General features: G+C 47.0%; 2 protein-coding genes across 3 annotated transcripts in view; one reads left to right on the forward strand and one right to left on the reverse strand.

The window, feature by feature from the left end:
- LOC126939198 (NADH-cytochrome b5 reductase 1) overlaps window positions 1-12,647 on the forward strand; it is a 143,857-nt gene extending 131,210 nt beyond the window's left edge. Inside the window, exons 2-10 of one of the 2 annotated variants that reach the window (XM_050764302.1) lie at window positions 7,280-7,351; window positions 7,644-7,793; window positions 7,942-8,014; window positions 8,549-8,655; window positions 9,030-9,159; window positions 9,840-9,923; window positions 10,804-10,889; window positions 11,367-11,466; window positions 11,833-12,647. In XM_050764302.1, the coding sequence (XP_050620259.1) occupies window positions 7,337-7,351; window positions 7,644-7,793; window positions 7,942-8,014; window positions 8,549-8,655; window positions 9,030-9,159; window positions 9,840-9,923; window positions 10,804-10,889; window positions 11,367-11,466; window positions 11,833-12,005 (918 nt within the window). In that variant the 5' untranslated portion in view covers window positions 7,280-7,336 and the 3' untranslated portion in view covers window positions 12,006-12,647. Of the gene's footprint in view, window positions 1-7,219; window positions 7,352-7,643; window positions 7,794-7,941; window positions 8,015-8,548; window positions 8,656-9,029; window positions 9,160-9,839; window positions 9,924-10,803; window positions 10,890-11,366; window positions 11,467-11,832 lie in introns of those variants that run through there. The other variant, XM_050764311.1, reaches the window with a different exon arrangement.
- The window catches only part of TMEM183A (transmembrane protein 183A), a 604,310-nt gene that overhangs the window by 102,306 nt on the left and 489,272 nt on the right, over window positions 1-12,732 (reverse strand). The window lies entirely within an intron of this gene.

The raw sequence follows: 12,732 nt of genomic DNA on the forward strand, positions 1-12,732 counted from the left end.
TATTGTTTATAACTAAATGTCAGCAATTTTCTTCAAGTTTCTTATTGTTTATAACTAAATGTTGTGCCAAAACTGAAGTATAAATCTAACAAAACATATACATAATGTGTATGTTGGAAAGTATTAAATACTAATGAAAGAAATTTTAAAAGACCTAAAGAAATGGAGACATTATATTCATGGATTTGAAAACTTAACATAATAAAGATCTCATTCTCTTCCATATTGATGTATAGATTTAACACAATTCCAACTGAAATCCCAGCAGAATTCTTTTGGAGGCATAGACAAGCTAATCTCAATTTATATGGAAAGGCAAAGAACCAGAATAGTCAAAACAATGTTGGAAAAGAAGAATAAAGTTGGAGGAATCACATTATCTGATTTCAGGACTTACTATAAAGCTGCAGGAATCAAGACAGTATGATATTCATGAGGGGACAGACACATAGTTCAATATAACAGAATACAGAAATCATAAATAGACCCACAAAAACATACCAACTGATTTTTGAGGAGGGTGCAAAAGCAGCTCAATGGAGAAAGGATAGTCTTTTCTACAAAAGAAGCTGGAACAAAACAACATCTGTATACAAAAATAAACAAACCATAACCTAAACCTTATACTTCATGCAAAATAAAATTCAAAATAGATTATGGATAGAAATGTAAACCACAAAGCTATAAAACTTTTAGAAGAAAATATAGGATAAAATCTTTGTAACCTGGGGTTAGGCAAAGTGTTCTCAGATATGACACCCAAAAGCATGCTGCATTTAAAGAATTGATAAATTGGATCAGCCTGGCCAACATAGTGAAACCCTGTCTCCACTAAAAATACAAAAATTAGCTGGGCATGGTGGAGCGCGCCTGTACTCCCAGCTACTCAGGAGGCTGAGGAAAGAGAATCACTTGAATATGGGAGTTGGAGGTTGCAGTGAGCCGAGATTGTGCCACTGCACTCCAGCTTGGGCAACAGAGCGAGACTTCATCTTAAAGAAAAAAAAATGGATAAATTGGAATTCAACAAAATTTAAAACCTTCTCAGTGCAAAAGACACTTTAAGACAATGGAAAGACAAGCCACAGGCTGAAATAAAGTATTCGCAATATCCAACAAGGAGTTTTGTACTCAGAATATATAAAGAACTCTCAGCCGGGCGCGGTGGTTCATCCCTGTAATCCTGGCACTTTGGGAGGCCAAAATGGGCGGATCACTTCAGGTCAAGGGTTCGAGACCAGCCTGGCCAGCATGGTGAAACCCCAACTCTACTAAAAATTCAAAAATTAGCTGGGCAAGGTGGCAGGTGCCTGTAATTCCAGCTTCTTGGGGAGCTGAGGCCAGAGAATCACTTGAACCCTGGAGGCAGAGGTTGCAGTGAGCCGAGACCGTGCCATTGCACTCCAGCCTGGGTGACAAGAGCGAAACTCTGTCTCAAGAAAAAAAAAAAAGAACTATCACAACTCAAGTGGAAGAAAACAATCCAATTAAAAATGGACAAAATACTTGAACAGACACTTCACCAAAGATAATATATAGATGGTAAATAAGAACATGTTTATTATCATCAACCATTAGAGAAATGCAAATTAAAATCATAATGAGGACCGCATGGTGGCTCACATCTGTAATCCCAACACTCTAGGAGGCCAAGGCGGGAGGATCACTTGAGCCCAGGAGTTCAAAACCAGCCTGGGCAATAAAGTGAAAGCTCATATCTACAAAAAAAAATGATTTAAAAATTAGCCAGGAGTGGTGGCACATGCCTGCGGTCTCAGCTACTCAGGAAGGCTCAGGCAGGAGAATCGCTGGAGCCGGGGAAGTTGAGGCTGCAGCGAGCTGTGATCATACCATTGCACTCCAGCCTCGGTGACAGAGGAGACTCTATCTCAAAAAAGCAAAAAAAGTAAAATCACAATGAGATACCTCTTCATGCCTGTTAGAATGGCCAAAATCAAAAGTGCTGACAATACCAAGTGCTAATGAAAATGCCAGAGCAATTGGAATTCTCATCCGTTGCTAGTGGGAATGCAAAATGGTAAAATCACCTTGGAAAACAGTTTGGCAGCTTTTTATAAAGTTAAATATACACCTTCCATGTGATCCAGAAATCACACTTGTGGATATTTCAGAGAAATCAAAACTAGGTTCACATGGAAATCTGCACAGGAATGTTTAAACCAGTTTCAATCATCCACCAAAAATTGGAAATAACTCAGACGCCCTTCAGCTGATGAATGGATAAACAAACTATGATACATCCATACAACGGAATACTACTAGCAATAAAAAGAACGAACCATAAATACGCATGATAACTTGGATGAATCTCAAACTATGCTGAGTGAAAGAAATCCACTCAAAAGCTTACATACTGTATAGACTTCATTTATGTGACATTCATGAAGAGGGAAAAGTGTATTGACAGGGAACACATCAGCGATAACCAGGAGTTAAAGGTAAGGGGAGGATGTGGCCATAAAGGGATAGCATATGGGAGTTTTGCGGGGTGATCAAACTAGTCTATATCCTGATTATAGCGGTGACACAAATCTATATATGTTCTAGAATTCATAGAACTGTATGCTCAAGAGTCTATTTTAATGTATGACAATTACAAATTTAAAATGAGACAGCTGGGGCCAGGCGCGGTGACTCACGCCTGTAATTCCAGCACTTTGGGAGGCCAAGGCAGGTGGATCACGAGGTCAGGAGTTCAAGACCAGCCTGGCCAAGATGGTGAAACTAAAAATACAAAAAGTAGCCGGGTGCTGTGGCGGGCGCCATGGCAGGCGCCTATAATCCCAGGTACTCGGGAGGCTGAGGCAGGAGAATTGCTTGAACCTGGGAGGCAGAGCTTGCAGTGAGCTGAGATCACACCACTGCACTCCAGCCTGTGTGACAGAGTGAGATTCCATCTCAAAAAAAAAGAAAAAAAAGAGACAACTGGAACTTTGAATACTGACTAGCTATCTGATGAAACTAAGTAATTGTTGTTAATTATTTTACATGTGATAATGGCATTATGGTTATTTTTAAGTCCTTATCTTTTAAAGATACACACTAAAATATTTAAGGACAAAGTTATATAAAGTATGGGATTTGCTTAAAAGTAATACTGGAGGAAGGAACGGACTGGGGAAGAAATGAAAGAAACCTGACCATGATTTAGTAATTGTTGAAGAGGGTAATGGGTACATGGGGCTTTATTATACTGTTCTGTCTACTTTTGTATATGTTTGATAGTTTCCATACTAAAAAGTTCAGCCAGGCATGGTGGCTTATGCTTGTAATCCCAGCACTTTGGGAGGCCGAGGCAGGCGGATCACGAGGTCAGGAGTTTGAGACCAGCCTGGCCAACATGGTGAAACCCCGTCTCTACTAAAAGTACAAAAATTAGCTGGGCGTGGTGGCGCGTGCCTATAATCCCAGCTACTCAAGAGGCTGAGGCAGGAGACTCGCTTGAACCTGGGAGGCAGAGGTTGCAGTGACCCGAGATCACGCCACTGCACTCTAGCCTAGGTGACAGAGCGAGACTCTGACTCAAAAAAAAAAAAAAAAAGTTCAAAAAGGGGTGTGGGGTTGTTAGTTTTCAGCATCAAGCTGCCTGGTATGTAGTCTGAGTTTGCCATTTAGTAGGCGATCTTGGGCAAGTTACTTATTTGTCCTAAACTTCAGTTTCCCCCCACTCCATAAAATGAAACTACTAATGATAATATCTATCTCACAGTTGTTGTCAGGATTAAATGGATGTTGTCAGAATATGTGAAAAGCAAGTTCTTGCTATATTGCGCATGTTCGATAAATGTTAATTTTTTTTGTCATTATTACATCTCCTGGTCTGATTCCTCCATGCCATCTCCTCTGTATGAGCAAGTCTTCTTCCAGGCTTCTTTCTGGACATCTTATCTAAAAAGGGCCACTGTGTTTTACATCCTAATTCAGAATTATAAAACCCAGGTTTGAAATTCTACTTCCCCCTCACACTATAGTATATTATATTCTTTTTTTTTTTTTTGGAAACAGGGTCTTGCTCTATTGCCCAGGCTGGAGTGCAGTGGCACAATCATGCCTCACTGCAGCGTTGATCTCCCAGGCTCAAGTGATCCCCCCACCTCAGCCTCCTTGGTATCTAGGACTACAGGCCAGTGCCATCGCACTCGGCTAATTTTTGTGTTTTTGTAAAGACAGCATTTTGCCATGTTGCCCAGGCTGGTCTCAAACTCCTGGGCTCAAGTGATCCATCTGCCCCAGCCTCCCAAAGTGATAGAATTACAGGTGTGAACCCAGTCTCTTCTATTCTTTATTGTATACCCAGTAGGAAATCCTAAACTTAAAAGACTGGGTTAAATAAAAATTCAGAAATGTCTATCTTTTCCTCCAAACAAGGAGTAATGAAAGATTACTGTGAGTCATGGTGGAGTGGAATTCTCCACAGAATCTGAGACAGGAAGACCTGCAGATCATCTGGTCCCATCTCTATCCTACTCAAGGCAGCAGCCCCTTCCCACCACTCCTGCAGCATTCATTTTCAGGAACAAAGGAGCTTTCCCACAATTACTGAGTCTGACGCTTAGTTTCCAGGATAAGCCCGTACCCAACCATTCTGTCCTGTGGTTCCCAGTGATACACTCAAACTTGTTAGAATGTGTCACTTTGGGGTTCAGAAAATGCAATCACTGAGAGAAGCCCGAGTAGTAGTTATGCTCTCCTTTGGTTCCACACCTCCCCCTCTTGCCACATCTATCCACTAGAGGGAGGAAGGCCTAGAACCTCTTTAGCCAGAGCAGGGCAGTAGCAAGGATCAGTAGTGTGGCTTCTTAACCAAGCCAGCAGTGGGGGTGTCAGAAGCACCGAAACATAATCGCTTCATTCTCTCAGAAAAGAGGAAGGGTCTCTTCCTTCCCCTTTTCAACAGTCTCTGCATGGATTGGCACGTCACCATGCGCTGGTGCACTCACTTCCCTCAAGTCAGTGTGCAGGCTGCTTCAAAAATTCAGAGGAACGTGTACTGGGGTCTTAGGAACATTTTCAGCCAGTGCAGAGGAAAAGGAAAACTAAGTATCTCTTGAATCATTCAGAGTTCACCAAATACAACTGAAAACTGGGGGCTCCAATGTCCCTGCTACCCCGATGGTATTAGTTTAAGATGTTGACATTGAGGCCGGGCACGGTGGCTCAAGCCTGTAATCCCAGCACTTTGGGAGGCCGAGACGGGCGGATCATGAGGTCAGGAGTTCGAGACCATCCTGGCTAACACGGTGAAACCCCGTCTCTACTAAAAAATACAAAAAACTAGCCGGGCGAGGTGGCGGGCGCCTGTAGTCCCGGCTACTCGGGAGGCTGAGGCAGGAGAATGGCGTAAAAACCCGGGAGGCAGAGCTTGCAGTGAGCTGAGATCCGGCCACTGCACTCCAGCCTGGGCGACACAGAGAGACTCCCTCTCAAAAAAAAAAAAAAAAAAAAAGATATTGACATTGACATCTGCAGAGATCTCATCCATCACTGTACATCAACAAGCAAATGTCATTCTAGTTGAGAAACTCATGTGTGAGAAAGAATGGTCATCTTAGGAAATCTGTAGCTCCAGCGGCTCCTGATGTCTTTTCCTGCCGCCTCCTGTCCCATGCTTGTGCCTCAGACAGAGCTCATTCCTAAAACCCTAGCTGACCCTCTGTGCTGTCTTTTTTTTTTTTTTTTTTTTTTTTTTTTTTTGAGATGGAGTCTGGCTCTGTCGCCCAGGCTGGAGTGCAGTGGCCGGATCTCAGCTCACTGCAAGCTCCGCCTCCCGGGTTTACGCCATTCTCCTGCCTCAGCCTCCCGAGTAGCTGGGACTACAGGCGCCCGCCACCTCGCCCGGCTAGTTTTTTTTTTTGTATTTTTTAGTAGAGACGGGGTTTCCCGTGTTCGCCAGGATGGTCTCGATCTCCTGACCTCGTGATCCGCCCGTCTCGGCCTCCCAAAGTGCTGAGATTACAGGCTTGAGCCACCGCGCCCGGCCTGTCTTTTAAGTTATAATAGTAACTGCCATCTGTTGAATATTTTGCTTTATGACAGGCACTACATTAAGCACGTTAGCATATGTCAATTGAAGCCTCACGCTAAGGCTATGAACTAGATACTATCTGTCTGTAGATAATATATATCCATCTGTAGATGAAGAAACTAAGGTTGAGTAAGCTATCTAAGGTCACAGAGCCAATAAGTGCTAGAGGCAAGATTCTTATTCTGTACACTCTGCCTCAAAAGTCAATTTCTTTGACCCTAAGGGCACAAGAACCCAAATCAGGATATGAAGCTTGGACTTTGAAGCCAAAGGAAGCTCCTGAATAATCCTGATAGGCTGACAGCTTGGCGCTGTAAACAAAATCAGTCTTTTGTCAAAAGGTACCAGGAAATGAAGTTGCCATGCCACTGTTCACTCCTGTAAGAGACTCCTCCGGGCTGTTCCATTCTCTTGCTGCAATTCAGCCGGTTGAAAAACTAAGGTGGCTACACAGCGATTAACTTCAGGCCCTTCTGCTCTACTTTGAGCCTGTCTCCGGTTCATCGTTAACACTCTCCGCTCAGCACCCGCAGACTCAAGAGATTTCCAATCCCCCAATTTAGCGTGGTTCTACCTTAGGCAGAACTCCCATCCTGTTCGGATATAAGCGGGTCGAAGTGGCAGGGACCACTTCTCTGGGAAGAGAGACTGGAGCTGCGGTCTTAAAAGATGTTGGGCCGAGTGCGATGGCTCACGCCTGTAATCCCAACACGTTGGGAGGCCGAAGCGGGTAGATTATTTGAGGCCTGGAGCTCGAGACCAACCTGACCAACACGGTGAAGCTCGGTTTGTACTAAAAATAAAAAAAATTAAAAAATAAAAAAATTAGCCGGGCGTGGAGGCGCATGCCAGTAGTTCCAGATACTCGGGAGGCTGAGGCAGGAGAAACACTTGAACCTGGGAGGCGGAGGTTGCAGTAACCGAGATCGCGCCACTGCACTCCAGCCTGGGCGACAGAGCGAAAATAATAAAAAGTTAAAAAATCTTGAATAAGCACCGGAGACCCTGAGCTACCGAGTAGCGGAATTCCCTTTCCGGGTGGGGCACAGAGAGGACCAGCCCCGCCTCTGCCGGGCCCCGCCCCCAACGGGCCCAGCCGCCGGCGCCTCCTGCTAGGCCCCGCCCCGGACAGACACCCCCCGCCAGGCCCCGCCTCCTGCCCCCCCCGGCGCCGCAAGGTCCCGCCTCCTGCCCGGCCCAGCCTCAGGCCTGCCCGGCCCTCCGACCCGCCCCGCGGCGCACTGTGGGATCTGTCTGCTTGCCGGGTGGTGGAGGAAAAGGTGCTCCGTCATGGGGATCCAGCCGGTAAGACCCTCGTTCAGTATCCTCCACTGGGGGACCCCTCCCCATCTGGTTCTGGCCACTCAGCTCCGGACCAGGGGCTGTCGCTGTCGACCCCGCCCCGCAGGGCTCTGGGCCCACAGTGGATGCTGGGGTCCCGGTCCCGCACATCCGGGCTCGGGACCCTGTCAGGTTACTCCTCTGCCCTTGGCATGCCTCCGCGCTGGAGCTCGGGATCGCCACCCCTGGGACGGTCAGCACCCAAGCCCCGGGCTCTTTCCCAGCCTGGCGGTTACGCTGCCTCCTCTACCCACAGAGCCCAGTCCTGCTGGCCTCCCTGGGGGTGGGGCTGGTCACTCTGCTCGGCCTGGCTGTGGGCTCCTACTTGGTTCGGAGGTCCCGCCGGCCTCAGATCACTCTCCTGGACCCCAATGAAAAGTACCTGCTACGACTGCTAGACAAGACGGTAAGTTGGGGAAGAAAGGGGCAGGGTGGAGGAGGGGACCAGAGTGCTTCTGGCATGGAGGGTACAGCACCCACGGTGGTTGGGATGTCCAAGGGACGTGGCAGCGCCAGGCGCGCTTGGTGAAACACTTGTGTCCTCCACCCTCCAGACTGTGAGCCACAACACCAAGAGGTTCCGCTTTGCCCTGCCCACCGCCCACCACACTCTGGGGCTGCCTGTGGGTAAGGAAAGTGTGGAATGGGCTCCTTTCCCTGGTATCCTCAGAAGGTGACTCCCCTCCTGGGGTCTCATGAAACAGGCTGCTTCAACCGGTTTACTCCACACACCATTCCCCTTCCCCCACTTGGCTCTGCATCCTCCAAGCTGTGAGGTGCCACTGGGCCCCTCTAGGGTGTGGCTTCCGTGGCCCCCAACCAGCTTTAACACTCAACAGTCTTGCCTCTTCCCTGCAGGATTTGCTAATTACTCCATCTGAGCAAGCACTACTAACTTTTTCCCATTGCCCAGACCCTTTTGACTCATCTGTCAAGGTCCTGGCAGTAACTGGCAGGAAACGCTGGAAATAAGCATTTCCTCAACTGGGGGCTTATGAGAGATCCAACTGAGGGCTCAACGGGGTGAATCTTCCCTGCCTGGTAACTCCTTGGAACCACAGCAGGAAGCAAGACATCTTGTTCTCTCAAATCTCTTTGAGTATTTTGAGGGATGCAGCACATCACAGACAGCCCTTATGTAGTTCTCTGCACGGTCCCCAGGCAAACATATCTACCTCTCCACCCGAATTGATGGCAGCCTGGTCATCAGACCATACACTCCTGTCACCAGTGATGAGGATCAAGGCTACGTGGATCTTGTCATCAAGGTAAGGGGCTAGGAAGGGACCCTGGGGCTGCTTACCCATTCTTTCTGGGATTTGTAGAAATTTCTAAGATGTGCCTGATAGCCGGAAATGGTATATACTTTGTGGATATGAAAAAAGTATGAGCTACTCGGGATACCGAGGCAGGAGACTCGCTTGAACCCAGGAGGCGGTTTCAGCGAGCCGAGATTGCGCCACTGCACTCCAGCCTGGGCAACAAGAGCGAAACTCTGACTCAAAAAAAAAAAGAAAGTATGTAGATGGCGAAAAGATAGCACATATCTGATCCCTGCCCCAGCCTCAGGGAGGTTTAGTCAACATGGGGCTCAGAAACCATTGACATTCCAAATAAGGTATTTTTCTCTCTGTCTTGTAAGGTCTACCTGAAGGGTGTGCACCCCAAATTTCCTGAGGGAGGGAAGATGTCTCAGTACCTAGATAGCCTGAAGATTGGGGATGTGGTGGAGTTTCGGGGGCCAAGCGGGTTGCTCACTTACACTGGAAAAGGTAATGACCTGTTTTCTCCTTGAACCTGTCTCCCACTTTATCAGTTCCCATAGTCCTCTTGGCACAGTATGGCTGTGTGTACACATGTGTGTGCATGTGTGTAAGGGCCGGGGCCGCCCTTCCTTCTAAACATAGCACTGATACGACAGAAAGGCATGTTTCTCAGCCCCATTTGCCACAGGAAGCAGTTCCTCCTCCACTTGAATTCCCTAGCCATGGCAGCTGTGGAGATTACTAAAGCAAACATGTGCCCCTCTTCCCCTCCTTCAAAAATTTGCCCCCCGGGGTGAGCTGTGGAGAGAGCCAGAGATAGCTTTCAGCCCTTCCCATGGGAACAGCTGGGTGCATTAGCAAGTCCCTGGAGCTGCTGTGTGTCACTTCGGAAAATAGATTCACACCTGGCTTCGTGCCTGTCTCCTTCACCAGGGAGTGACACTTTGCCAGAAGCAGTTGATAATGCTGTGTGGCCCTGAACTGACTCACAGATAGCCCTGGCCCCATTGTCCCTCAAGTATATTATTGTCAGGGCTGGCTCAAGTCAAACTTCCACCCAAGCTCCAGGATCAGATGTCATAGCAGCTGCTCAACTGGCCTCGGGCATATTTTCAACTCTGCATTTGTTTTCTGAGTTCGCTGTATTGACTTTATTCTTCCACTGCTCTCTTCACTTGACTTCTCAGGGCATTTTAACATTCAGCCCAACAAGAAATCTCCACCAGAACCCCGAGTGGCGAAGAAACTGGGGATGATTGCCGGCGGGACAGGTGCATTACACTGAGGGCCTTTCTCTCCCACTATTGTTGCCTGTTGCCATGCAAATTCCTAGGTGACTCTCTGAAGACTGGTAATCATAGCCAAGCTGTTCATCAGGGGATTTCCAGCAATGCTTAGAGCTCCCTAGCATATGAAAAACAAAATCATAACCAGGTAGAAACCAAAAAAATTTTAACTGATGGAATTAGAGAAACAAATTAAATGAGTTTTCCTCATATTGAATGGATCTAATAGTTTTTAGGTGAGAGAAGAGAGAAGCAGCTAGGAATGACTAGCTAGGAAGAAAGAAAATTCACATTGGACACTACCATGTGTTAGACACTGTGTAGTCTAATACACTACTATATATTAGACACATAAATTAGACACATATATATGTATCTATGAAGTAGGTACTAGCCTTTCCCTTTTACAGAGAGACAATGGAGGTCCAGAGAGGCTAAATGATTTCCACAGGGTTATTTCACTTGTAATGGCCTAGAGCAAAATTAGTATCTGGCTCTACCTAATGCCTAAGTACATGCACTTAACCTCTGCAAATACAGTGTTCTAGAACCCTCATCTTTGAATCTGGAGGTACTTGTAGTCATCCGTGACATTGAAGTCCTAGCCTCCAAAGGACTTTCATTAAGAGTCTTAGATTGGTTCCTAAGAAAGATTTCTACAATATGAACTCATATGAATTTGAAGGGTGCCTGGAAATGCAGATGTTGGAGAATATGCAGGAGGAGTTTAGAGGATGAGAATGCTAAAGGAAAATGGAGCGCAGTGGTGAATGAGCAGAATGAAGATGAAAGGGCTGGTCAGCTAAGGACCCAGGACAGGGCAGAGTGTGGCCAGTACATTTCATTGTGGGGTATCTTCATGCAGGAATCACCCCAATGCTACAGCTGATCCGGGCCATCCTCAAAGTCCCTGAAGATCCAACCCAGTGCTTTCTGCTTTTTGCCAACCAGGTTGGTTTGCTTTCCTCCACCCTAAGACTTCAAAGTTGCTGTGTGGGTAGGGCTAAGAGACACGGTATGGATGGGCAGAACTGGCCCAGTGCCCTGTTTTAGCTTCTGCCCAAGGTCCCTCTGTAAGGTACAGGGTCCTCTTTCAATAAGGAGGAGAAAGGACAGAGCACTGAATCACATTCCTTTGCTGGCCCCCAAGGAAAGAAGAAAACTTTTAAGGCATCTAGTCTGGAGCACAGTAACTTAGATCTTCTTGATTAAATATTCATCTTTATTCCTTCATAATATGTAGATGAAGGCTGTTCCCCTCTTCTCCTTATCCTAACTCCCTAAAAGCACTGCAAGTCTTGCTTATTTCCTAGAACTTCTGCATTCCCTTAACATTCTTTTTCTTAGTTGAAAAGTTGTTATAGCAGAAAACTTTTTATGTGGGCCTGAGAAGACTCCTAAAGACTTTCCTTCCCCTTTGCATTTCAGACAGAAAAGGATATCATCTTGCGAGAGGACTTGGAGGAACTGCAGGCCCGCTATCCCAATCGCTTTAAGCTCTGGTTCACTCTGGATCATCCCCCAAAAGGTATCCTTCCCATTTCTGGACATCCCACTAACCCCTCATCATCACAATCAAAGCCTTGCCCCTTTGTGAGTTCTGGCTTTGGTTAAATCAACCTTGCCTCACACTGCCAACTCGGAAGTCTGAGTGCACAGACACAGGGATCTCCTGGTCCCTTTTCTCTGGGTTCCTGTTTACCAGGTGGGTGACAGGGATGGCTGTGCTGCTAAGGCTTAGCCTGAGGCAGGCTTAGTATACCCATTCCCAGCTGCTACTACTACTTGACACTTTCTCCATAGCTTTTCAGGGCCCTCGCCAGTTTCATGGCACCACACCCGCTTGCCAGCATGTATCTGGAGTATTAAGTACTTTCTTCTCCCCAAACTTCAGATTGGGCCTACAGCAAGGGCTTTGTGACTGCCGACATGATCCGGGAACACCTGCCTGCTCCAGGGGATGATGTGCTGGTGCTGCTTTGTGGGCCACCCCCAATGGTGCAGCTGGCCTGCCATCCCAACTTGGACAAACTGGGCTACTCGCAAAAGATGCGATTCACCTACTGAGCATCCTCCAGCTTCCCTGGTGCTGTTTGCTGCCATTGTTCCCCATCAGTACTCAAGCACTATAAGCCCTAGATTCCTTTCCTGAGAGTTTCAGCTATTTTCGTTCCATCTAGAGCTGAAATCTGGATAGTACCTGCAGGAACAATATTCCTGTAGCCATGGAAGAGGGCCAAGGCTGAGTCATTCCTTGGAAGGCCTCCTAAATCTCCCCGTGGCAACAGGTCCAGGAGAGGCCCATGGAGCAGTCTCTTCCATGGAGTAAGAAAAAAGGGAGCATGTATGCTTGGTCCAAGATTGGCTAGTTCCTTGATAGCATCTTAGTCTCACCTTCTTTGTGTCTGTGATGAAAGGAACAGTCTGTGCAATGGGTTTTACTTAACCTTCACTATTTAACCTATGGGAAAATCTGTACATGTGAGTATAAGATGAGCATACTTCCAGAGGTATCTTATGGAGATGGCAAGAAAGGAGGAAATGGTTTCTTCAGATCTCAAAGGAGTCTGAAATATCACATTTCTGTGTGTGTCTCTCTCAGCCCCTGCCCAGGCTAGAGGGAAACAGCTACTGATAATCGAAAACTGCTGTTTGTGGCAGGAACCCCTGGCTGTGCAAATAAATGGGGCTGAGGCCCCTGTGTGATATGGAAAGGGTTGTTGTGTCTGGGGTCCTTGTTTCCAAATCCCCGAGGACCTAGGGAGGAAGGGTTTGCCAGCATGGAACTCTCCCA

Source organism: Macaca thibetana, chromosome 1, assembly GCF_024542745.1.
Source record: "Macaca thibetana thibetana isolate TM-01 chromosome 1, ASM2454274v1, whole genome shotgun sequence".
In the NCBI taxonomy this organism is placed as follows: Eukaryota; Metazoa; Chordata; class Mammalia; order Primates; family Cercopithecidae; genus Macaca; species Macaca thibetana.